The 27007-nt window shown below is 34.8% G+C and overlaps 5 protein-coding genes across 6 annotated transcripts; 3 read left to right on the plus strand and 2 right to left on the minus strand.

Annotated features, from left to right (window-relative positions):
- Positions 1-1185: 1185 nt before the first annotated feature.
- On the plus strand, positions 1186-10704 carry LOC107467419 (uncharacterized). Of its 2 annotated transcripts, none has more exons than XM_052254126.1 (16): positions 1186-1290; positions 2026-2571; positions 2836-3079; positions 3431-3708; positions 4007-4159; positions 4279-5037; positions 5165-5259; positions 6046-6108; positions 6218-6306; positions 6399-6464; positions 7014-7556; positions 8470-8544; positions 8714-8784; positions 8904-8961; positions 9347-9593; positions 9719-10704. In XM_052254126.1, exons 2-16 carry the CDS (start codon positions 2159-2161, stop codon positions 10354-10356), a joined length of 3792 nt encoding a protein of 1263 aa, XP_052110086.1. In that variant the 5' UTR covers positions 1186-1290; positions 2026-2158; the 3' UTR covers positions 10357-10704. The 2 variants fall into 2 exon arrangements, with proteins under 2 accessions (XP_052110086.1, XP_015941999.1); XM_016086513.3 differs by having other exon boundaries at positions 1217-1364.
- Positions 10705-12345: 1641 nt separating this feature from the next.
- LOC107467527 (lipoyl synthase 1, chloroplastic) lies at positions 12346-15327 on the plus strand. Its single transcript, XM_016086649.3, has 7 exons — positions 12346-12823; positions 12938-13101; positions 13236-13326; positions 13435-13592; positions 14161-14332; positions 14597-14707; positions 14883-15327. The coding sequence occupies exons 1-7, from the start codon at positions 12464-12466 to the stop codon at positions 14967-14969; spliced, it is 1143 nt and encodes a 380-aa protein (XP_015942135.1). The 5' UTR covers positions 12346-12463; the 3' UTR covers positions 14970-15327.
- A 1435-nt stretch (positions 15328-16762) lies between these two features.
- On the plus strand, positions 16763-17816 carry LOC107467514 (germin-like protein subfamily 3 member 2). The gene has a single exon (XM_016086635.3). It carries the CDS (start codon positions 16990-16992, stop codon positions 17614-17616), a length of 627 nt encoding a protein of 208 aa, XP_015942121.1. The 5' UTR covers positions 16763-16989; the 3' UTR covers positions 17617-17816.
- Positions 17817-18404: 588 nt separating this feature from the next.
- LOC107467513 (protein trichome birefringence-like 36) lies at positions 18405-20426 on the minus strand. Its single transcript, XM_016086633.3, has 5 exons — positions 20002-20426; positions 19631-19802; positions 19374-19555; positions 19098-19256; positions 18405-19006 (listed from the first exon to the last, which is right to left on the minus strand). The coding sequence occupies exons 1-5, from the start codon at positions 20319-20321 to the stop codon at positions 18706-18708; spliced, it is 1134 nt and encodes a 377-aa protein (XP_015942119.1). The 5' UTR covers positions 20322-20426; the 3' UTR covers positions 18405-18705.
- Positions 20427-20914: 488 nt separating this feature from the next.
- On the minus strand, positions 20915-25201 carry LOC107467427 (diphosphomevalonate decarboxylase MVD2, peroxisomal). The gene is made up of 11 exons (XM_016086528.3): positions 24962-25201; positions 24578-24844; positions 23749-23947; positions 23587-23650; positions 23414-23477; positions 23242-23322; positions 22583-22669; positions 22184-22341; positions 22043-22091; positions 21505-21626; positions 20915-21418 (listed from the first exon to the last, which is right to left on the minus strand). Exons 2-11 carry the CDS (start codon positions 24791-24793, stop codon positions 21196-21198), a joined length of 1263 nt encoding a protein of 420 aa, XP_015942014.1. The 5' UTR covers positions 24794-24844; positions 24962-25201; the 3' UTR covers positions 20915-21195.
- Positions 25202-27007: the final 1806 nt, after the last annotated feature.

Here is a 27007-nt window from a genome sequence, read left to right on the forward strand (position 1 = left end):
TCTAGAAAAGACCCAAAAATACTAAAAGGGACACAACTTATTTTTTTATTTTATTTTTATTATTATTCTTATTAATGTTCATAATTATATTTATTATTAGAGTAAAGTATCATTTTTATCCCTAACGTTTGGAGTAAGTCCTAAAGTTCTCCCTAACGTTTAAATCGTCATATTTAAGTCCTTAATGTTTTAAAATTGGTTCAATATTGTCCCGCTATTAGAAATCCGTTAACAGAATTTACGGCTGGACAAAATTGAGATAATTTTGAAACAATAAGGACTTAAATAGAACTATTTAAACGTTAAGGACAACTTTAGGACTTATCCCAAACGTTAGGAATAAAAACGATATTTTACTCTCATTATTATTATATTTTTCTTTTTAAATTTTTTAAATAAAAAAATAAATTAGATTTCATAACTTATTTTATTTTATTACTAAACAGAATACAAAAATATTAAATTTTATATCTCTATTTTTTATGTTTTATTATTATCAGAAACAAATGTAGCTATATATGGGACTTTATCTCTACTAAATGTCATCATAAATTTTTATTAAACAATATTTTATGTGCATAAAAAATTAATTACTAAATTAATCATTATATTTTATGTATATTTATATATGAATTCATATATTTTACTAACAAAATAGATGTCAAATATATATTTATTAGAAAAACAATTGATTATAGTTGATTTTTGATATACATATAATACGACTGAAAATTTTATTATATTTTCTTTATTTAAATTTCTTCATTTATAATATATTCTAAAATTGTATCCCATTAAAAATTAAGCAAATTCAAACCACTAATATATTGGATCAAATTGAATTCAAAATACAAGACAAGTAACTGCAGTTTAAAAATATATTATTTGGATAGATTGAATATTCATTAAAAAAAGAAAAGAAAAGAAAAGATAAGATATAGATTGAGCTGAATTGATTTTCTACTCAAAAGTTAAAACAACCAATTAAAAACACCCTTTACATTTCGTCTCCCTAAATCCTTTTTTATATTTCGGGGGCCAAACAAGGCCTAAAGTCACGAAGACGACAGCGGCAACATATAGAAAATTTTGTCAACCCTGTTTGCATACTTCCCAAATCTGATTAACGGCTCTGATTTCATTTCACCATTAATTTCTTCTTCTTCTTCCATCTTCTCCTNNNNTCTGTGGGACCCTCTCTCTCTCCTACAGTACAGAGTCACCCTTTTCCATGTTCCTTCTCTCTCTACAATTCGATCTTCTCCTCAATCCCCTCTCTGGTCAATGCAGGTACTCTTTTTTTCCCTCCACATTCCCATTATCTCATCACTCAATTTTTCTTCCACTTTCGCTCAGTTTAGCAGGTAAGGGTGCTTAGTTGCCTTTCCTTGTTGAACCCTAGAATTGTTCTTTTTTTTTTTTCTTGCTCTGGTTTTTATCCTTTCCGGTGACACTATTGAATTCGAAGATGAACCTCATTGTGTCTTTTGTTTGCTACTTCAAACTGTTATAGCTTCATTCTTAATTGTGCCTTTAGTTTCTTTTTTCCTTCCTTTCAGCAATGTGCGGTTTATCTAGTGATGCAATTCTGCTTCTACATTTATGCATTTACTTCTTTGTTTGAATGTGCTGAGAAATCACACTACTACACTAGCACTAGTTACTGATATTTTAATACAGTTCTGCACTGAATTAAGTAAATTCTGTTTCCGTTTCTCTTGCTTGGCTTATTCTTTTTATCACATGGTTGATGTTATATGTACTAACAATGTATTCGCGGAGCTCTTATCTTTTGACCCCAATTTGACTGCACCATTAAACCACTATGTTTTGTGGATTCCCAGCTTCTTGACAGTGATTTGGCGTATTCGCAATAGGATTAATTATATGGGTCATCCAAATTTCTGAATTTGCTGCTAGCGCATATCTTTCAACTCTCATTTTCTGCCACTTTGTTGAGCTGCACATTTTTAACCTTCCATAATCTTGTATATTGATTATATTTCGGTTATTGACTTACTGCAGGTAAATCCCAAGTATATTACTACTCATACTTGTTTATGGTTTGATGGGCTTGTCCTCGAGAGATCCCTTACTGAGAGCTAACATGGCGCAAGGGATAGTATATATGTCTTGGTTCAGTTAGCATTAACTTATTATGGCTGGAAATACTAGATTTGATTTAAGTGCTACTAGTCCAGAGGAACCAGTTTTCAAGGGGACCTTTCTGAATGGACAGAGAGGGATTCTGATGAATGGCAGTTTGGACAGGTCTGCAAGCTTTTGTGACGGTAATGAGGGGCAGGTATGTTCTACTGTGTCCCGGGGAAATTATACTTCTACAGGAGATCCAGCTCCAGTAGCTCAGTATTTAATGTTGGATCCGATAACCATGGGAGATCAAAAATATACTAGGTCTGGTGAGTTAAGGCGAGTCCTAGGGATAACTTTTGGTAGCACCCGTGAAGATTGTGCTTTTGGAACTGCTAATTTGAAGCATCCCCCTCCTGTGGCTACAGAGGAACTGAAGCGATTCAAAGCAAGTGTGCAAGAGGCTTCTGCGCGAGCTAGGTAGTTGAGGAACTTTGTGCAATACCATTGATATCATCTAATCTGTTAAATATATTTTTTAATTAACCAATTCGCAATAGAGAGGTTGCATTTGAAGCTTACATAATTGATGGTCTGTCATTTTTTATTGATTTTTCTGATTTGTTTGAATTTATTAATGACTGAATTGTCCAAAACAGTTTCAAAATTGATACATTTTATATATTAGTCTACTGTCAATTAGTAATTCATTCTGAGGGTTGTGAAATTTGAGGTTCTTCTCAGATATAGATCAAAAAGGTTGGATGAATCCTTACATAAATTGAAGTGTTGGGAGGCTTTAAACATGAAGAAACAACTTAGGAATGAGATATTGACAAATGAAAGGCTAGGCGGTGGGCCACATTTCTTGAAGATGGGAAGTCAGACTCATAGGAATCCATCAGAGCATGTGAATCAAAGACTAGAGGACAGGCCTAAGAATGTCATTCTGAATAAGCGCATACGTACATCAGCTACTGAAATTCGGGTGTGTAGGCATCATTTTTGTTTGTGGTTGATTACATATAACAAATCTGTGTTTCTGCCAAACTACTGGCAGATGTACCACTACTTTATCCTACTATTTCTGTGAATATATTTTCTGTAAATATCTCGAGTAACTTGACTTGGAATATTTTGAATTGCTTCATTGAATTCCTTTACTTAATTGATGACACATGGATAACTAATTAGTTTTATCTCTTAGATACCAACTGTACTTTGTTCGCATACTGTCTTTATTATCAAAATTAGTTTCTCTAATAATACCTATATAATTATATATCGTATCACAATTATTTTATTGTTTTGTACTCTATATTTTGTTCAAAAACACTAGGCTGAAGGACAAAGTACTAGCTGTATGAGGCAGCCTTTGGCTGTTGGAAAGGATAGAGACAATATGAAGGATAGTAGCAGAGGTTGTGACACTGTTGAAGAGAAGATGCGAAAATTACCTGCAGGTGGAGAAACATGGGACAAAAAAATGAAACGAAAACGTTCCATGGGCACTTTTTTCTCCAGATCCAATGATGGTGAGGGAGAACTTAAAAGGGTTATGCATCTAAAGCTAACTAATGAGTCTGGTATGCAGTCTTCTGATGCCCAAGGTTTGAGGTAAAACCAATTTATGAATTGTTTTGATCTACCATAATGTTGAGAAATGATGTTAATTTAAGAACTAAGAAAAGGCATTTTGCCAACAATTTATAACAAGTTCTTTGATTATACTGCTTTCTCCTAAAGTTTTCTTTGGTCCTATCTTATTTTCTTTCAATAACAAAACCTCCGTATTATTATGTTGAAGTTACAGGTGATCTTAAGCATGGGTATTATGAACCTATGATCTTAAAACTTGCATTTTTGTATGCCACAACACCATAGAATAATCTGCCTGCAACATTCTATTTCTCAGGTCAGGATATACTGTCGGTAATAGCAAGCTTGATGTAGCTTCCCTGTCTACTATTTCCATTGCATGTGCAACTGCCAAGAATGAGCAAGAAAAGGTCTCAAGGGATTCAATAGATGGATTAAATAATGAACGAGATGCACATAAAGGAAGCAAGTATGTTTTGATCATCAATGCTTTTTATGGAGTCTTCTTAACAAGCTTGTATTTCTCTGATATAAAATTGTATTGAGAGTTTATGACTAATATCTTTCTATTTCATCTTTTCTTATTAGGTTTAATGTTCGTGATAATAATTACACAGGTGGTACTTATGCATTGCCAAAAGGAAAGGCTTCAAGGGCTCCACGAACTGCTCCTTTGATGGCCGGAAACTCATCATCTGTATCTCATTCTTCTGAAATGCTTGAAACCTGGGAACAACCTTCAAGTACGAACAAGCCTCATTTAGTAACTATCAATCGTAAGCGTCCTTTGCCTGCTGGATCTTCTTCATCCCCTATGGCCCAATGGGTTGGGCAGAGACCTCAAAAGATTTCTCGTACTCGAAGAGCCAATGTGGTATCCCCTGTCTTGAATTGTGATGAAGTGCAGGTGTCATTGGAAGGCTGTTCCCCTGTGGATGTTGGTACTAGGATGACTTTTACTACAGTTTCCAAGGATGCTGTCAACATCATTAAAGAAGGTAGAGTGAAACACGAAAATGTTTCTTCCCCAACTAGATTATCTGAAAGTGAAGAATCAGTTGCTGGGGAAAATGGTGAATGTAAACTAAATGAGAAAGGTTTGGGAAGTAATGATGTCGATGAAAGAGCCATAAATAATTCATATAATTTAAGTTCCCCTGCGTTAGCAACGAAAAAGAAAAAAATGCCAGGCAAAGAGATTGGAGATGGTTTGCGTAGACAGGGCAGGAGTAACAGGGGTGCATCAGTGTCAAAGAATGGCATCTCACCAGTGAAAGAGAAGCTGGAGATCGCAACCTTGACAAAGCCAATTAGAAGTATGAAGCATTCTTCTGAAAAGAATGGAAGGTATTTTTCTTTCTCCTCTCTGTCTCCATCTTGCTTTTCCTGGTTATAAATTCTACCAAAATAAAACAATTGGTGGTTATACTCCCTCCTCCCACTCTTCTTGAAAACCTTTTTGTATTTGATTCAGTAAATCAGGGCGTCCTCCGTTGAAGAAATCATGTGATAGGAAAACTATTACTCGCAATGGGCTTCCATCAACTAGTGATTCCCCAGATATCGCAGGTATACAATCACCAATTGTTACATTCAACTCAGCGGCATTGTTTCCAACTGATGATAATATAAATTTTCTTATGGTTTTGGTAACAAGTGTCTGGGCACTTGTTAAGGATACTTCAATTGGAAATTTTTTAAGTTTTTTCTTTAATAAATGCACTATAGATGCGTTGATTTAGAGATTTTAACCTCCCAATAAAATTTTTCTATATTAAAAGCCTTAACAAGTGGCTTTAAAATTCAATTTCTTTTAGTTATCTTTTTATATCTATCTGTGCACACACTACAATTATGAAATACATAATATTGCTTTTTGTTTTCTGCCTTCATTTTCTTATAAACTGGCCCTGCTCCAACATATCCAATGTAAGCTTTCAATTCCCCTAATTTTTGCCGTTAATTCTTCCAGCAGAAATCCTAATCATATTAAATCATAACTTCCGCTATCCTGCATCACTCACGTTTTCTTTTATATTCATGATCTACTTGGGTTTAGGGTTTAATATTTCTGGAAATTTTTCTCAGTCTACAAAATTTAGGTGATTATTTGTGCCTCACATTTTTCTGTTTGAAATGTATGTTGTGTTTCAATACATGTCAAGTTAAACCAAGTATTGTAATACACATGAAGTTAATTTATGTACTGTATACATGCCAAGTCATGCAACAGAAGTACAAAACTGTCCCTTAATGAATGTGGACTAGAATTAAAAAAAAATTGCAATTAAGCAATACATCATCCTTGCTAAATATTATAGTGCAGTAGAATACTAAACTGTCTGAAATTCCCAGGTGAGTCAGATGATGACCGAGAGGAACTTTTAGCTGCTGCAAATTTCGCAAGTAATGCCAGCTGTATGTAACTAGACTCGAACTGTATTGTGGTTTTTAGTAGTATACCTACCACATATATTGCTTTGGTGAGCCTTTCTATCTATATATATGTTGCTTTGGACCTTGGCAGATATTGGTTGTTCTAGTTCGTTTTGGAAGAAGCTTGAACCTTATTTTGGTCCTGTCAATTTGGAGGACATAGCTTACCTGAAGCACCTGGTGGGTACTCCAACTACATTTGTTTATATGAAATTTAAGTTCCCCTAATGGAAGTATTGCCTTTTCCTCCTTTTATGTTTCCTTTGCATTAGGTTAAGTCAACAGAGGAGGATCACAGATGTTTGTCTCAAATGCTCGGCCTTGGAACTGATGCCCTGGTAATATCTAAGTGGCTAAATCTTAATTGTCAGCATTTTATATTTGATGCTTTGTATCTGATGTTGACATCTTACAAACAAACCTGATTTCCTTTATTTTTTTATGGTCTTTCAATGATTTCTGAGGTCTATTTCTATTTCAGTCAGGATATTTTTGCTTTTGGATGCTATCTGGCTTTAACTTTCTGTTATTAATAAGTTTGCCATTCTTCAGTATCACTAAGATGAACCAGTGGGTGCACTTAATTGCATTAATTTATCTTCATTTTTATGCGTAAGTGATAATTGAGATGTGCCATAACACATGGCTCATTGCATTTAAACCTTTTCCAGATCATGCTTATTGAAATCTCTCTCCCCTTCTCCCTTTTACATGCTGGCCAACTTATTGGTTCTAGTCTACATGTTTGTTAATGTGTAGCTTGACGAACTGTGGAGCCCAATTAAGTTTGTGCATAAAAAGGAATCAAGAATTAGAACTTTGATTATCAGTTTTCTGTTTTCATTGTTTTCTTTTTGTAGTAACATGTTCTTCATGTGAATTTCCAGGATGAACGTACACATACGGATAACATTCTCTCACAAGGTTCTCTCTCTGGAGAAAGAGAAAGAAGAGTCTTAAATCAAACTGATTCCATAAAGATGTCCTTGATGGCTGACATGCTTGATCAGCATGTTGATGCTAGTTTTTTAAGCAGACAAACGGTAACAGAAGGAAACAAAGTTCCCCCACTGTACCAGAGGGTACTGGCAGCTCTGATTATTGATGACCAAATTGAAGAAACTGTTGGAGATGGGAATATGTCTTTCTCTGAATATGAATTCAATTCTAACATGGTTTCTTGTAATGGGAATGCTAGCTTTACTAATGGCACAGCCCACGGTCATGAAGGTGACGTGTTTTTACAACAAATGCACCAGGGACCATTGCATCCAAGGACTGAAAAGCTCGACATGTTATCTGAAAATGGTATACCAGATATGCATAGGGTTTCTTGTTCATCATCTTTCAATTGTGATTATGAGCAATTGGGTGTGGAGGATAGAATCTTACTGGAGCTGCAGAGTGTTGGCCTTTATCCAGAACCAGTGGTAAGCTTCTCATTGGTAGAACTTATAAGGAAGCCAGTGGTCTTTGTAGTTTATTTATATGTGAGGTTCACTCTATGCTTTAGCTGCCATCTTCCATCTCTGTTTCTTATTTCTTCATTTCTCTTATATACATCATGTGACATGTAAATCATTCAATTTGTCATCTGAACAACTTAGGCTTTTAGCCTTGTAGAATGACTAGTCCATGACATTGTTTTATAGCATGTAGTCTGAAGTTCTACCTTTGCTTCACCCATTTTTCAAATTTTAAATAAATTCCAGCAGTGTGTAGGGTCTGCACCTCATGGTTCAAGCCCAAAATTCTGCACTTCATTTTATTTTTTAGCGTGTTTGGCATATTTTTAATAGTAAAAAGAAAAGCACTAGAAAAATAAAAAAATATTTTTTTTTTTACTTTAAAAAAGATGTTTTTAACATAAACAAAAAAGTACTTTTGTATTGTTGTACCCAAACATAATTGATAGATAAAAGATATTTTTACATGAGATATCCAAATATAAAATTACGTTTACTTTGTTAAAAGATATTTAAAAAAAAACACTTAAGAAAGATATTTTCATAAAAGTTTATCCAAATAGGCCCTAAATAAATTAAAAGATAATTTTATATTGTTGTATCCAAACATAATTGATAGATAAAAAGATACTTTTTTAAATGAAATATCCAAACATCAAAATATCAAATTAATTTTATTTTTCTAAAAGGTCTTTTAATAAACAATCACTTCAGAAAAGTTTTTTTTCAGAAGCTCACTCAAACAAGCCTATAATATGTAAATGTCTACACATGAGCAATATGCTTAGAGACATTACTGAGTATTGAATATGATTTCTGTAACTTCACTTTTTTAAAACTTCTGTTGGTATCTGATCTTTCTGTTGTCTGATTAAAGCCTGGTCTTGCTGATGGAGATTGCGAAGCTATTGATCAAGATATTCTTCAATTACAGAAGGAACTTCACCAACAGGTTTTAATACTTTTGTTTTATTTATTGATTATTTATTTATTTTTGGATTTCTTTTCTTTTGTTTTACTTTTTATATGTATATATGCTGCATTATGTGAAAGTTATAACAGTTTTGACAGAAAATCTGGCTATTTTTTTACACCTTGATTGTCCTTGCCCAATTATGCAGGTCACTGAAAAAGGAAAGGGCTTAATGAAACTCATTCCAGCAGTAGAAGAGGGCAGGGAAATGGAACAACGGTATGATTAGGTTTTAATACTTTTGAGTTTTGATTTGATAAACTCATGGAAATAATGTGTATGTTTAGTATCTATCTGGACCCTCACTAATCACTGAATGTTTTTTCCTCAACTGACAGAGCCCTTGAGCAAGTTGCTATGGAAAAACTTGTTGAGTTGGCTTATAAGAAGAAGCTGGTAATTTAACTTCTATTTATTTATTGATCTGTTCTACAGGTTATTTGAAACATGCTATTCATTTTCTTAACGTGTTTTTCTTTTTTTTTTTAAATAATGCTATTTATTTTCTTATTTAAGTGACAAGTTTTAATGTGCTACTTACGTAGGATGATGTTAATTCCTCGCTGTTGGCTTGTTTCATTACAAAAATTTACTTGCAAGTTTTGTGCTTGACCTTGTCTTTCCCTTCCTTCTATGTCAGCTTAGAAAGAGATTAGTTAAAAGCATTGCCATTGCTCTAGATTCTTCTTTTAACTATTATGATGTGAATATGCAATAACAGTTTGTTTATGAAAGAGTTAACTGAATTGCACTATGAAATGACCCTCGGTATTGTTGATAGGCCACCCGTGGAAGTAGTGCCGCAAGAAATGGCCTTACTAAGGTTGCAAAGCCAGTTGCTTTGGCTTTCATGAAGAGGACACTAGCTAGATGCAGGAAATTTGTGGAAACTGGGAGGAGTTGCTTTCTGGAGCCTGTCTTTAAAGATGTGCTATTTGCTTCTCCTGCCCGTAATGGCAATGCTGGACCGGTCCTTGCTGTAAATCTACCACAAACTCTAAACTCTCAGCAAGATCATGCCTTTTCAGGTCTCCTCCATTTTAACCATGTTTTGTGTGTTTTGAGTCTTTGGCATTTGCCTTTAGTTTCATTTATATTATTTAAAGCACTTGTCTTTCTTGTTGCGTAACAAATTGGACCTTGGTGCTTGCAGGTTTGTTTCCTTGCAAGGAGCAGGAGGTGTTGGGAAATCTAGACAATCCCTCTGACCAGGATTTTGCGAGAACTGGACCAATACTAAACAGAGGGAAGAAAAAGGAAGTGCTACTTGATGATGTTAGTGGCTGTGCTGCTTTGAGATCTGAGTCAACTCTTGGCAATTCTTTCATGGGTGGAGCAAAGGGAAAAAGGAGCGGAAGAGAGAGAGACAAAGGCACTTCTGCAAGAAACTCTGCCTCAAAAGGCGGCCGGGGTGAGCGTAAAACCAAAGCAAAGCCCAAACAGAAGTCAGCTCAACTATCCACTTCTGGAATTGGATCTCATAGCCAGTTGATGGAAAATAACAACACTGAGCATAAATTGGCTTCTGGCTCTAATGAACCAACTTCCAGTGGTAGCAACAAGAAAAGCAAAGTGGGTTCTGCATCTCATGTGTCCATTGACCCTGAGGAGCCTATGGATTTTGCAAACTTGCATGAATTAGACCCCATGGAACTAGGTGTAGATAGTGAACTTAATGGGCATCAAGACCTGGACTCGTGGTTGAACATTGATGAGGATGGTTTACAAGATGATGCAGTGGGCTTGGATATACCAATGGATGATTTGTCTGATTTGAATATGCTTCTATGACAAGATATTCTCTTGCACCAGTTGGCGCTTACAAAGGGTGTTTTTTTGGGTGATAAGCTGCATATACAATTCACATGAATCAAGCATCTCATGATTCACTTTGCCCATTCTTTTTGTATACTTATGATTATCAATACAATACCAAAGATAGAAACCCATAAAAAGGGTTAAAGGAAAAAAGGAAATCGTAGTCCCCAATTGTTTATATGATTTAGAGCATTTCATAGGTTGTAATTAGTACTCATTCTTAACGAAATTTTGATCGTCTTCATTGTTCCGTATTTTTTCTCATGGTCTTGAAAATGTTCTCATTAAGACCTTAATTTCTGTAGCTTGAGTTCCTTGAAATTTAGTTCTTGTAAGTTTCTTTTTCTTTTTTTTACCTAACTAAACGTCATTTAATCTTAAATATAACTCTTAGTACTAAACAATTTTTTTATATTTTTTTGATACACTTCTAAATAAAATATAATTCGTGCATTTTGCCCTTTTCTGTTTTTGGAACAAAAAAAACTTAACACACTAGAGTGGAATAACAAAGTCAAACATGACACAAACAAAGAAATAAAAAAGCAAAACACAAGTGATATTAATCTATTGTCATTTCTGGTATTGCCGTCAATAACCACTTCACTTTTTGTAGTTCAAAATCGTCTTTTTTTTTAATGACCTCAACACTTGCCTCTTTATTGTTGAAAACTCTTTTATTTTGTTCCCGCCAAATATTCTAAATTTCAAATAACTCTGACGGTTTTTAGAATAGCCCAAACTCTATCGAAAGTACCACATCTGCCAAGTAAACTCACAAGGAAAATAAATGGTGAACAAATTCCATATCCTTCTTACACAGAACAATAGTTATTGTCATTCTCATGAAGTACTCGTAATCTACACCACCTTTATTTAACATTTACCCTTTCTACTAAAACAAATAATCCAAAAAGCTCAATTCTCGAAAGAACCAACCCTCTTTGAATTGCACTTGTGAAGCTGTAGTTCATAATATCCTCTGGTAGAATTTCTGACGGTAACACCTGCACAAATGAATTAATAAAAAAATATTTTTTTAAATAAAAATTTCAAACAACACTATTCTCTTTACTCGTTATATTTTAACGGGTCTTAACCTATCGTGAAGTTGATAGACAAGTTCCAACTCTCATTGGTACAACTCTCTTCTCCAATAGAAATTTCATATCCACTCTAACTCATCTCAAAATTCATAGTCCTTTATAATAGATCCTTATTAATTTAGAACAGAAAAGAGCCTCAGAAAACTCACTTTTAAAAAACCACCTTATAATCAATTATTTTTCCAAAATCATGTTCTTCTTCTATTCCCTATTTTTATAGCTAATCCACTAATATTTTTTTTTACTTGTTCATTAAGAATCTGACAAATGTTTTTTTACAAGTTACTTTTTAAAGATAATATCTAATTTGATAATATTACACTATAGTTTAAATTATCATAAAAGTTTACAATAAACCAGTCCTCTTTTTTAAAAACTTTTACCACCACTTAAATAGAAACATTATATTTATAATTGCTGCATTCCTTACTCCTAATTCACCTAATTTTTTTTTGTGCTTGTACCACTTTTCATTTTACTAAAAATATACTATATTGCCATCATTTTTACTCCACAAAAATCTCTTTTGTAATGCAATCAACCTCTCTGCAACAGTTTTGACATTTTACATTTTGTCCTTTTCTAATTTATCTCAACAACGAAACAAGGTATGTTTTTTTTTTTTTTAAAGTTACATCTGAACAGGTTGAAAAGAAGAAAAATAGTTGATTTTCGGTATTGTTATTATTTAAAGGAGATTTGATTTTAATTTTTATGCACCGAAAAATCTAATCAAATTTACGAATTTAGATGATTTCATAAATAATAAATTTAAAAAATTAATTATTTTTAGGTAGTTCCCCTTTCCAATAGTGCATGAAAAGTGGGGAAATATCAATATATATTGTATTAAGAGGGACGGAGAGACCAACTTCAACAATGGAATGCTTTGTTTTCTCCGCTTTCCGCAACTCTAACCGCTACTTCCTTCCTCACTTTTGATTCTCAAATTCGCATTTTCATCACACTATCAAATGATTCAGCAGTCGCTTTTCAACCGTTCTTCAATCTCCTTCTCCGCCCCACTTCCCACCACATCCCGAAAACGCTGCGGTTTCCTCAACCCGATTCGATGCGACGCCACGGATTCATCGCTTTCTCCGTCGCCGGCGTCGATTCCCGCCCCGCCAAAGCTGATGGAATCGGAACGCAAGAGCGGGTCCTACCCTGGTGGGTTGGGCCCTTACACTGGCAGAGACCCCAATGTTAAGAAGCCACTGTGGCTGCGGCAGAGAGCTCCCCAAGGCGAAAGGTTCCAAGAGATTAAGGAATCTTTGTCCCATTTGAAGCTCAACACTGTTTGCGAGGAAGCTCAGTGCCCCAACATTGGAGAGGTTCCATTTCCGACTTCATTTTTGTTTTAGGAAACATGAAAAGATGTTTTTTTTTTTCTTGTCTTGATTTGACGTGATGATTTAAAGTATTGATTTTTTTATTCTTATGGACAGTGTTGGAATGGAGGTGGGGATGGTATTGCAACTGCAACAATCATGGTTCTTGGGGACACTTGCACCCGTGGATGTAGATTCTGTGCTGTCAAGACTAGCAGAAACCCTGCACCTCCTGATCCTATGGAACCAGAAAATACTGCAAAGGCTGTTGCTAGTTGGGGGTGAGTATTTGATGTGTGCTATTTTTGTTGACAAGTGTAGTTTCTTATAGTGGTTTGTGCTTTAGATATTCTTTGGTAGTAATTTATTATAGCTTATTCCATGTTAATTTATTTCGAGTTACCCTTTTTTGCAGTGTTGATTATATTGTCCTAACAAGTGTCGACCGTGATGACCTACCTGATGGAGGAAGTGGGCATTTTGCTCAGACTGTTAAAGCTATGAAGGTACGATGATATGTTGGATTGTTGTCTCATGATGCATTTTACAAAGCATACAATGCAAATTGCAAATACATGCAAGTTTGAGAGTCAACTTTGCGATTGCTTTTGCAGAATCTCAAACCTGAGATCATGGTTGAGTGTTTAACCTCTGATTTTCGGGGTGATCTGAAAGCTGTTGAAACTCTGGTTCACTCTGGATTAGATGTCTTTGCTCACAACATTGAGACAGTCAAACGGCTTCAAAGAATTGTTAGAGATCCTAGGGCTGGGTATGTTGCATTTCTGGTCCAGCTGCCTTCTCACAATTTCAACTATTTGTTTCTTTTAAACTAAAATAAAAGGGTCACAAAGAATATAAGATAACAGTATATGATGTCAAAATTTGTTTATGATGGCCTATTACATGGATTTGATTTCATTAAATAATTTGCTGCTTGTTTGTTTGCTACCCTTTGTTTACATATAAAACCTACATTTGTGTACAACTATTATCCACTGTGTGTGTATATATTATATTACCATATACAGAATATGTAGCTGTTATAATGAGTAAGATTAGGCTAGATTTAACCCTTAAATCCTTGTAACTTAGTATAAGAACATCTGAAAATGAGTTCAAATTCTGTTCTTGATACTTGTACATTTATCTATATGTTTGGTATTTAATTTCTTCCATTCTCTGGCATATCTGCTCACAATATAATTTGACTGAATAATTTATCGTCACTTGGTTATACATGAATAAACAATTACAGTCTGTTTCCGTTGGCGGATCTTTTCTCTGTTCTGAATCACCATCTGCTCAGTTTCTGTTTCATATATGTAGTGTCGTTGTAGGTATGAGCAAAGCTTGTCAGTTCTAAAGCATGCAAAACATAGCAAAGAGGGTATGATAACAAAAACATCTATAATGCTGGGCCTTGGAGAAACTGATCATGAGGTGAAAGAAGTGATGGCTGATTTAAGGGCCATAGATGTTGATATTCTGACATTTGGTCAGTATTTGCAGGTTAGTCAATGTAAATGTTTTGGTGCTGTCCATATTTCCTTCTCATAGATTTAATTCCTTCTCATAGATTTAATTTGAATCTGAAAATGCTGCCCATGCTTACTGGTGATGCTAATCCTTCACACAATCCAATAATTTTTTGGGTTGCAAGGAGCATGCTTTACCAAATCTATGAGAGTATTTTATGATTGGCTTGGCTGACAATGCACCTTAATGATCAATTATTGCCATCTATTGTTGATTCGAAAGATGTCATTGTTGCAGCCGACTCCCTTGCACTTGACTGTCAAAGAGTATGTTACACCGGAGAAGTTCACTTTCTGGAAAGAGTATGGGGAGTCTATCGGTTTTCGTTATGTAGCCAGTGGGCCACTGGTAAGCTCTTATATGCATCAGAATTTCCTTGTACCCTTCTTTTGGTATGATTAACATGCATGTGCTAGGTCACTCACAGCAATGAGAATCTTCCACTTTGAATGTAGCAGCATGTGTTGTGCTTCTAACGGTTCGTTATTATCTTCATTAAACTGATCTTTAACATGTTTTGCAGGTTCGATCGTCGTACAGGGCTGGAGAGCTATTTGTCCAGACAATGGTACGCGAAAAAGCCAAGACCGCTGGTGACTCATCGTCCTGAATTTTTTATCTTTGATTATGCATAGCATACAACACAAGATTATGAGTTCTTCACAAGTGCTGCTGCAAGAAAAATTGGTTACGTGAGGAGACAAAATTTGATATGTTTGATGTCAGATACATTGTTATGTTGGCATTACATTATCTGTGTCAGTCCTGTTTCTTGATTCAAATTCTTTAACAATCAATTTACGGCAGTTATAACTTATAAGACAGAATCTACACCAGAAGAAGAAAGAGGACAACAAACTCAGAAGCATCAGAACTCCAGAACTGTAATTGAGTTATTATAGGAAAGGCTGTATTTAGTTGACTTTCTCTTCATTATTTTCTTGATCTAATATATTTTTATTATTTTATATAGGCTGCTTTTAAAAATTAAAATGCAGGCATTATCTTTCGACAATTCTATGATGAAGAGGCTTTTATGTGGAGAGAACGAAGAGTGTATAATCGATTTTAAAGAATTAATAAAAATAAAATGACACATTTAACTATTTATTAAAGAGAATCTTTATCTCTTTATCATTTTTCTTTTTTGCCATAGAATGCACATTAACTTTAACTTTCTTTTTATTATAAATTGATGAAAGAAACGATGTGAATGATACTAAATTTAGGAGAAAGGATAATGTCACTTCTATTTTAAGAGAATAAATCTTTTCAATTTTTTTAAATTGAAGATGTAAAGTGTGATTTTTAACTTTTTAATATTTTTTGTCTTACTTATAAAATATATAAGAGATCATATTTTATTTTTTTAAATAAAAAAATTAACATTATCATGTGAGATGTGACATCAAAAATTAAGAGTGACTATCATTTTTTTAAATTTAGATGCATATTTTAGTAATAATTTTATTGAGTCCTATTAGCTTTTGTCTGAAAGTTAAATTAGCTACTATATTTTTGTGTAAAAATTATATGTATTGTTTATTTTATTTTTAATATGTAATCTACGTTGTTAGCCGATTTAGTAACTGATTTTTGGTATACACCTCAGACCTAGAGTGATTGATTTTCAATTACATGAAAAAAATGTAAAAAAAAAAAAAATTAAGAGTGTGAAAAAATATTTTCTTTTTAAGAAAAATGTATTCCTTACAAATTTACTATTGCTCTGCACATGCAAGTCTATGAACGACAGAGTATGAGCCTCTGAGACAAACTTTAAGGAATGAGCTCTATGATATTTGCCATGTGTGCGAGACACCAAAGTTGACCAACTACTTTATTCCAAATAATCCTAAAAGCTATCTTTCTTTTAAGTAAAAAATAAGTCACTTTATGCATCCAATTTGTATGGGTCTGCACGCAAGCTTTGGTGGACAACCCCTACAAAATTTTAAAGCTTTACTTTAACTGATGCATTTTAAACAAAATTTCGTTCAGTTTGGACCACTATTCCACCAAGGAGTTTTCTGTTGTTTGATCTAATAAATGGGGACTGTTCACTTCTTTTAGATGGGTGTACTATTATAGTATTATTCTTTAAGCAATAATCTGGCCAGTTGAAACAACTCAGCTGGCTTAGTACGACCAAACACTTATGTTATGTGTAGACAAAAAAATCAGTTACCAAATCAGTCATTCGCAGAATACATGTTGAAATGAAATAACATACGTATTTATTCATAAATACATAGTAAATACATAGTTGTTGATTTGGTAGGTGATTTTTGACGTGCATGTATAATTTTTTATGACCAATTCGCTTACAAAACAAAGGAAAAAGCAATGAATGTAGCAAACAATGAGTTGTTGGATGCTGTCATTTTCTGTCCACTAAGCAATCCTCACTTTATGGTAAAGCAAAGGTTCTTAAAGTAGAAATTGACAACCAAACTATGAATTCCTATAAATATTGGAGTTGAATGATTGATGAAGCAAGTTGTGAAGCTAAGTTTAGCCATCAGTGAGTAGAAAATTTCAGACATAACATTCAATGTTTTCTTGATACCATCATCTAAACTTTGATACCAGTACTACAAGAGATAGTTAGATACTTAGATTCCAAGAAAATGTTGAAAGAAGTTTCAGTGCTGTTACTTCTTTTGGTATTCATTATTGCTGCTATGGCTTCTGATCCAGATCCAGTGATGGACTTCTGCATAGCCAAATCACCAGAAAACGTCTTCGAATGCAAGAACTCGTCCGCGGCAACCATAGAAGATTTCACCTTCTCTGGGATAAAGTTTCCAGGGAACTTCAAAAAAACTGGTTTTTCTTCTGTGGCTGTGAATTCAAATGTGTTTCCGGGTTTGAACACACTGGGGGTGTCATTTGTGAGAGCAGATTTTGATGTTGGTGGTATCAATGTTCCTCACTACCATCCAAGAGCAACAGAGGTTGCTTTTGTGCTGGAGGGGAAGATTTATTCAGGATTTGTTGACACGAAGAACAAGGTTTTTGCCAAAGTTCTGGAGAAAGGGGAGGTAATGGTTTTTCCAAGAGGAATGCTGCATTTTCAGTTGAATGTTGGAGATGGCCCTGCTACTATTTTGGGAAGCTTTGATAGCCAGAATCCTGGTTTGATGAGAATTCCAAATGCAGTTTTTGGTTCTGATATAAAGGTGGAGCTTTTGGAGAAGGCTTTTGGATTGAATTCTAAGGAGCTTGCTAAGTTGAAGAAGAAGTTTTCTTCTTAGATATGTTCTTTCTCTTAATGAAAAAAAAATTTTGAGGCCTGATAAATTGAATGATCAAGGTGTAATCACATCATGCACAGTGGAATTTTTTATGTATTGCAGAACATTGCTGACCATTAGCTGAAATTGTTAATTTCCCATCAGTGAGAAGTTATTTGATTAATTTGTACTTTATTAATTTTGATAATTGATCCCAATATTTGAAGGGCCTACTTCATCTTTAAGATCCATCTTCATTTAGCATGATTTTATAGCTACCTTAATTTAGTATAATTGCTTTTGCTTTTTCATATTTTAAAGTCAACACATTAGTTAATGACTGGTGAGTTTGCAATCAAAGGAGTAGTTGGTTGAGTTATATTTTGTATGTCTGTTCCTTTACTTTTGCCGTTTACTGCGCTTTGCCTTTATGATTCAACAGCATCATTTCAAGGAGGCTGTCACTTCTCCAAAAGCTTCTTTGTTAAAATGCTCCTCTTGCCCCCCATTTGGTTGTTGCACTCATTTTGCTCTCCCATGAGCAACTAGGTGTCATGCTTTTGTTGGAGAACCAAACAAGCCATGATTATGTGTTTAACACATTCCAAGGGGAAGAGAAAGAGTGGATTACTCTGTGGTGCAAAATAAAATTAAAGATTACTCTTTAAACACCAATCTTTTCTTAAGTTTGCTTGTTTAGTAAGAAAAAAATTAGATTATACATTAATGCCTTTTAATAATATAAAGGTGCGGCCGATGCTACGTTAACGCAGGATGCGGAGAAGAGTCGCACCCCAAAGGGTCCAGTGTAGGCAGACTAACATGATAATTTAATCAGTGATTGATTACACAACTTGAACCTGTGACCTTTTCGCGCTTCTAATAATATATGACATGACTTTCTTTCCCCATATTCATAAACTTTGGTTTATATCACAAAGGAAAAGTGATTTGGCAGCTTGAAGAAATCAAAATGACAGATCCAAGCACAGTGTTATAAATCAAATAACATTAAACTTAAACAAACACCTGAGCAACCATGTTCTTGTCAAATGATAACACCACGCCTTGACTTTACATTTTCCACAGCTATACTGTTATAGTTAATAGCTAAAGCAATGCACTCAGCATTTCATTCCAAATGTCAGGCACCCCAGGGAGGCACCAATGGCTGCAATCAGAGGAAAGGCCGGTACCTGGTTTCTGCTTCATTTCTTCGCTAATTGCCTTTCTATACACCGAGGGATGTCCATCTCTTCGGAATGCAGTCATTGTTGTAATATCTTGCAGGTACACTGGAAATCTCATTCTTTTCAGCACTGCTTGTAGCACTACCACTGGTTCAGGAACATGTATGTGGCTAAAAGATTGTATAGGCTGCCTCTGATTGTAGCATTTCCATCCATTTTGCCTTCATATAAGGAAAGATCAAAGAATGAATTCCATTCTGAATTAGGAAGACATAATCAAGGTAAGTTGCAGCAGATAAAGATAGATGGTACCTGTTATGTCTAGGTGACATGCTTCGAAAAAAGACTCGGGTTCTTTGGGGGTCCAAATTCAGATCCACCCACCTTGCCCATGTGCTAAGTCCTTTATGATAGGCAACCATAGGATTCATGTTTGTGATGATCCTATTTCCCTCCATGTAATAATCCCATCTGGTATTTAATTAATCAAGACTCAGAAAGTTAATTTACTGAGAAATTGAAACTTGGAGGAAAAGAAAATGATGCTGAATTTAAGTAGAAGACTAGAAGATGAGAAAGGTTTCTTACGAGCTTGATTCGCCAGAGTGAGTCCACCAATGAGCCGAATCGAATACCAGAACATCAACTCCTTTCCAGTACCTTGCATTGTCTTCAATCATATCCAAATGTAAAACTCTTTTATTTTGATTTCCCTTCTTTAGTTCTACCAGGAGTGGTGCCCAGAAGAACTCAATTGATGTCTCAAAATCCTGTAAGCAAAAAACAAAACTGAGGTCATTCAATGTTAGATGGAAAAAAGAGAATATTATTGACTATCATCTTACCATGGCATGGAAAGCCATTGAAGGACCATTATAGGTCACTTTTTTCCTACCAGTTGGGATAACTCCTTGAACTAAACAAACAAGAGATTCCCATTGGTTTCTCATTATGGAATCACCAACCAGCATTATTCTCTTTCTCCTCATTTTTCCAAGAAATCTCAGTGCATCAAACCTGTTAGGATTTAGATATGTCACATTAACAAGCAAAAGAATATAAGCAGGATTCATTTACAAACTAATATATGCTAAGTTTTCTACTTTGTAACTGAAATTTGAGCTTTAATAACCTATCTTTTGTACTAGCTACCAAACATGCATCACAATCTTGATCATGCAAACATTTAACAAATCATTTGACAACATATAAAAACCTTGGGATGGAACAGCCAAATGGCTTCCACTTCCACTTCTCATAGTCAGAATCTGGCCTCCCATTCTTTTGACAAGTTACTGCTGTGCTGAGATAGGGACAGTTGGGATCATAGAGAGGGTAAGACTCATCAAAGACCCATTTTCCAACTGAAAAGTCACATTTCTTCCAAGAACTTTTTCGGGTTTGCACCAAGTTAACATCTTCGGATTCCATGGCAAGCCAGCTGAACTCATCCTCTGGGTTGATTAGTGACAGTGTGCAGTGCAAGATGCTGCAGAAGAAGAGAAAGGACCACAAGTGAAGCTTTGGTTTTGCCATGGAAGCACAAGGCGTGAGAGTGTAGTATAGTGTGAAGGGTCCTCAAAGGAGGGAAGGACTTTGTAGTTTTAGAAGAGACTCATTGTGTCCATGGAAAAGTGCTTTGTCAAGGCATGACTTGCGGTGGTGTGGACCATGGAAATTGTGTTACTTTTACTGTTTACTTATTGCCATAGCCATTGCCCTGCAACAATCAAGGATCACTACTTCTGTACCAGGTGGTTGTCATCATAATTTTTGGTCATTACTCATTGGATAAAAGAAATAAAAAGTTGTTTTAAAATATTTCTTCAATACATACTTAATCAACACCGATCAGTATTAGACCTGTAATTCTCTAATTGATCCTTAATATAGCATTTGCCTTATACCTTTTTTAAAATTATAATAAAGAAAAAGAGATATTCCGGGTAAACTTAACAAATATTGTGCTACAGAAATGTTAAATTGAAAGTAAGCATCCGATGGATATAACAGAGAGAAGGCATATAAAATATTTACTTTTCTCAAAAATACACGTGCACTTATGACGTTTTAAATAAACTGAGAGATCATAATAAGTAATTAACGAAAATAACAAAAAAGCAGGGAAATTGTTCAACCAAAAAAGCTGATGGATTTAGTTTGCAAGCTAAATGAATTTATGGTGCCAATAGAGGAGAGAGACGAGCCTTATTTTTCTCTAAGAAAATAGCCTAACTATAATTTAAACAAGAATTACAGGTACATAAATAAACTGTAACTGCCAACTAGGAAAGAACAAATCATGCTGGAACGGCTACTGTCTGTCGTCAAAATATTTGAGGCTATTAAAGCCACAAAATGAAGCCTGATGAATAGTAGATCCACCTTGTGAAGAATACTTGCCATGAACTCACTTGGGAAGCCCATTCTCACTGTTGAGAAGAGCTTGACTTTCATCAGAAAGCAAAACGGGTCCCCTCCCAGGTCTGGTGCATATGAAGTAATTAACATCCCCCTTGAACTTTTGTGATGGAATATTATCTTTAATTTCTGGAGGTGGTGGCAAAGCTTCCACATCTTGTATTCCATTTATCCCAGCATCTTTTGTAATGGACTTGTCGCCAATAATGTAACTGGAATGAAGAGTTTTGTTGGGATCTCGAACTCAGGATCAACAAAAATGATAAAACTGTATCAACTTGTAAAACTAAGAAAGCACCTGTCGAGGTCACCCGAAGTTGGAGGGAAGTAGTATAACAGCCTCTGAAGTAAAAGGGCAGCAGTTTGTCTATTACGCGCAATTAGGACTGCATTTGGCCCAGCATCAAATGTATAAGCTACCTGCAAGTCAAAGCGGTCACCATAAATACAGACCTCCAGATTTGTAATGTGTGTTTATTTATGCAGGGCATGGTGCAATGTATATACAAATAAACGATAAAAGCCATGTATTTTTGCACATATTATGCATGCAGGGTTTGTGCGTGACTTTGGTGCAGAGGCATAATGTCACTGCAAAAAGTTATCAGCCCATACAATTCTCTCTTTTCCTCCTTTTTATTCGAGCAGTAGCGCTCTCTCATCAAATAAAAAATAACTATTCAAAGATCACTATTTTTTATCTGATAAATTCTGTCCAAAATGATTGGTATGGTTGGATCCAATGGAAAAGTGAAACAAAGTGCACAAAACTTGTCCTATGGAGGAGAAAATTCAACTATAACAAATTTGGATATGAACAATAAAGTAGTTCAAACCTGGGGAGATTCTTCTGAACGATTCCACTTTTCAATGATGCTGATTATCCTGAAATGTAATAGCATAATCAATACTTAAATGCGCCACACTAGTTTTCTGATAAAATAGACCTGGGTATCCAACAGTCAAAATTATCAGACCTATGTGAAGTATCATTCATGTAAAATATAGGGGGCCACGTATCCAGGCAAACAGCATGAAACTGGTTGCTATCAGTACAGGTCAGCCGTGAAAAGGAAGCAAAATCACGATTCCTAATGGCTTCCTCCATTTGCAGTATCCGCTTTGGCACTATTTCCTATTGAATATCAATTTGGGGCCCACAAAAATGTTATTTGTGCTTTCATAATCAATAACTAGTGTTTACATTTAAGCTTCAAAATTGGTAGAAAAACAGCAGAAACTAAATTCCGTTGTTAGCAAATAACGACGTGCTAGAAATTAATGTCTTAGTCTGGACAAAATATGTTTGGATAGTAGGTTTTTATCATTATTTTTTGAAGCAATAATATTACAATTGAAGCGGTGAAAAGAAGTACCTTTGCTCTATGTTGTAAAAGCAAACTTGTTTCAACACTCTCCCGCATTCCAGAGGTGCTACTAGTTTCCTTCTGACGTGAACTAACCTATAAATGAATAAGATGGAAAGTTGAGAAAAATATGACATGTGACAAACACATAGTATTAACTATTAAGATAAATAAAATGGCTCTGAGATGAGGAAATTCCTTCACAGATGTTACTTAACCACCAGCACATTCCACAACCTAAAGGATTAAAACCCCTCTGTATCCGAGTCTTAAAACCTTTGTTATAAACTTATAATAGACATAGGTGTCATGCCATGTTTGGCAGAACTGAAGAACAGCACTCATGGGAAAGTTGAAAGGTGGCTTTGGTGGTATTCTAGTGTTAAGCCATCTCTTCAAATTTCAACACATTGGGAAGCAAATCTCGGAAATTGTATCACAATATTACTAAATTTAGTGTTGTTATTATTATTACATCCTAGATTCATGTAGGTTAGTAAAATATCAAATATAAAATCTACAAACAATCAATATGATAACAATTGCAGCCAAATAATAGTATTGAGAATATTATGACTGTAGAAAGTAGAAACTAGTAAATATATGGGGAACTAGTAAGTACAAATTTTGGGCAATATCAATAACAGAGAGTGGAAGTAGACACATACGACAGCAATAATAATAACAAGATCATCCCAGTGTTTTTCATCAGCAAGTTGAACTGCAAGACTATCACTTCCATCTTCTTCCTACATGTTTGAAAGGAACAGAAATGACACATCAATTCTGAAGTAACAAGGCTGTGTGTAACATAAACGATAAAATGGACTCAAAACTTACTTTTCCCATTATCCACTTCACGAACCCCCCAAATAAGCTGCGACAAGCACTACCTGATCCTTGCCTGTATACAATAACAGTTTCCATGATTGCCAGGACAAATCAAAGTGCAGGGTGTCCAAACCAAAACACAACACCTTGCATATTCAAAGCCATAAATAATAAAAGAATACCTTGCAATAGCTGATAGCTGACTTTCATCTTCTTTGACATTCATTAGCTTCCCAATGGAATAAACTAATAACAGAAAATGGAAGTTGTTATGGAAAACCACTCACTTATATTAAAATGAAGGTTCATTAGGGTTTGTTAGAACTTAAAAACATGTGTATTACCAAGACATGCAAGACCCGCAGCTGACGAAGCCAGTCCAGCTGCAGTTGGGAAGTTGTTGTATGAAGCAATGTGTAAGTGCAATTTGCTCCAATCCTCTTTCGAGATCTTAATACCCTTTTTCTTATCCTCAACATCACAAGCACGCTTTCGGAGCTCCCTTAAACAGCTCTGGAACCTTCCACCAGAAAGAGCAATCTCCTACACTAACCAGCAAAATCAAATTCCACGAATCAAAATTTGAAAGAAAGAATGATAACTATCAACACTCGCATCTTGGCACATCCAAAACACTCCTTTGTTGCCACTTCTTAATTTATATACGTGTGTTTTTGTCCTCTCTTTTTCTTTCCAATTATTCTTTTTAAACTAAACCATTAAATAAGACAGATGACACAATTCTTTGTAAACTCGGTTATCGCCAATTCTCTAAAGCCTGTAGGAGTCTGAAAGTGACAAGCAAAGCAGTGGAACATGACCTCAAGGATCAAATAATTATACCAGTTCTTAGATATATAATAATTCATATGCCTCTACCTACATAACGACTTAAATTTTTAGAAGAAATTGTTCATGACACGGTATCCGAGATCCTACATGACCAAAAGGTCTAGAGTGCATAATGTTAACTGTAAATCGCAGCATTACTTCTTCATCTACTACATTACAAATACATATTTATTCCTCCCATTTTAACCAAAAAAGCCATTTTTATTACATGAACATGCATGTGTTAATTCCCTATACCGCCATTACACATTTAAACAGAAAACAAAGGTGGAGTACAAACACGACGATAAAAACCAATCAAACATTAGAAACAAATTTTACCTTGCCATTGAGCCACATACGATCTTTCTGGAAGCTGGGGCTCACAGCAACAGTGGTGGTGGTGCAGAGGTGACTGGGATCAAGAGTGACGCTGATGCTATCATTGACCGGCAAGATTAGGGTTTCATCCCTCTTCCCCCAATACTTGATCACAGCAATGTTGGTTGGTGTCTGAGCAGTCACCATCAGCACCCAATTCTGCGATTCACCCGCCATTTCCAGCAGCTCCAATTCAACAATCACACGCACTCGCCCGCAGAAACAAATCTGAGTAAAATAAACAAATTGCCGGGAATTTCAAACGCCACAGAAAAAAACAGCGGGAAAATAGGGGGGAGATGGAGAGAAATAGACAGAGAAGAATGTGAGGGAAATGGGGCGTACCAGAAATTAGGTTGTAATGTGAAGTTGAAGAAAGAGATCTGATCTGAATGAACGTGATGCGATTGGAACGCCACCGAATTGAAAGGAAAGAGGAGGAGTTGGAGTTGTTTGTTGAAAGGAGTCGGAAGAAGACGCCTCTTATATAGTACAGTCGCACACACCACAGAACAGAACGGGAAAGGGATCTAATTTCAGTGAAATAAGATTCAACAGTTATTATCGATTGTAAATTTGTAATAATCTTCTTTTCGGGTTCCAAATTAAGATGGGTCCACTCTATTAATCAGTAATCACTGCCAAACCAAGAGTTGGTTGGTTACTTAAATTAGGCGTCCATTTCAGAGTTTAGAATCTTCGTTATTTTGTTCTTGAATACTACTCGCTACAACATACAACGACATTGTTTGTTTCATAATATTAAACCAACTATATTAATATTTGTATTTATATTTTCATGTGAAGATCATTTTAGATATGTTGTAAATAGTTTAATTTTGATATTTTCAGTGTAAGGTATTGTATATAGTCGTGCAATCATATTTATTTTTTAGATGATCATTCACGCGGTTAACATAAAAAATAGTTATTTTTAGTGATATGACGTGACGTAATTGAATACACATGTAAAATTATTTTACGCTGATAATGTATTAAAATTAAATACATGTGGTAAATTCTATTCACTTTAATAAAAATTATGACGTGCGGATAAAGAAAAATCATTATGTATGAATAAGTTAATAAATTTATGCGTACGAAGATAAGATGATAAAGTAGAAGTCAACATTAAATTTTATTATTTTAATTTCAAAATTAATTAAATACTTATTTTTTTACTTTATTATTTTTTTGTTTTATAAACTTCAGAAGAATTTTAACTGTTTTCTAAAGTTTTAAAAGTTTATATTAAGATGAAAATTTAGATACAGTCAATTTTTATATAAAGTTGATAGTTGAGAATTATTAAATATTTTGATTGATTTGACTAAATTATTATTTAACAGCTCTCATTTATCGATTTCGCATGAAGTTTACTACACCTGAATTTTCACCTTATATTAAACAATAAAACTAGGGTTTTAAACGTTTTTTTAATCAAGTTTTCAATCAAGTCGTCGCACATTTTTTTTTCTTTGTACATACATGTTATTGCTGCTACTTCTTCTTCTTCTGCGTACTTCTTTCTTCAACGTCGTCGTTCTACTCCCACTACCTTCTTCTTCTTTTTCTATTCCTATTTCTTTTTCTTTTTTTTTTCCTTCCTCATCCTGCTTTATTATTATCATTATCATTATCATTATTATTATCGTCGTCGTCTTCTTCTACTCCTTTTTTTCCTATGTATTCAACAAAGATATATATTAAACACAAAAATTTTAATATACAAGATAAAAATTTATGTGCACAACATAAAAAAAATTGTGCTATATCAAATAAATTTTTGTACTCTGTGAAAATTTTTTGTACTGTGTATACAAATTTATATGCTTTATAACAAAATTCCTATAATAAAATTTTGAGAAAAGGACAATTAGGTTCCTAACCTTTTTTTTCGCCAATATTTTCGTCCTCGAAGAATGGAAAATACATTCATGTCCCTAATCCCTGTAAAACGTGGACAAATTAACCCTTCCGTTGGATCAAACGAAAAACTATGACGTGGCAAACGTGGAGCTGATCTGTCCGTAGCGGAATGACACGTGGCTATGAGCTTTTGAAAACAGGACAAATTAGTCCCCAGGCACGAAAACGACGCTGTTTCGCTACCTTCCGAATCTTTCAAATTGCTGAACCCTAATCCTTCGACTGCATAGAAACGGTGAAGTGAGTATAGTGGGTGAACGAGGAAATGAAAGACTTCCTGCCATGGCATCCGATGGAGTGTCATCAAGCTCGAGAAGAAGGGAAGGTGGAGGAAGAGAAACCAGGTCGCTGCGAGCTCGGTTCCTAACGGGAAGGATGGCAAAGATGGCATCTCACTAAAGTGCTTCTATAGAGAAAATGCAATCCTTTTCATGTCGAAGACGCGAAGCAATCCTAACAGAT

The sequence above is a fragment of the Arachis duranensis genome, chromosome 9 (assembly GCF_000817695.3).
Source record: "Arachis duranensis cultivar V14167 chromosome 9, aradu.V14167.gnm2.J7QH, whole genome shotgun sequence".
Classification (NCBI taxonomy): Eukaryota; Viridiplantae; Streptophyta; class Magnoliopsida; order Fabales; family Fabaceae; genus Arachis; species Arachis duranensis.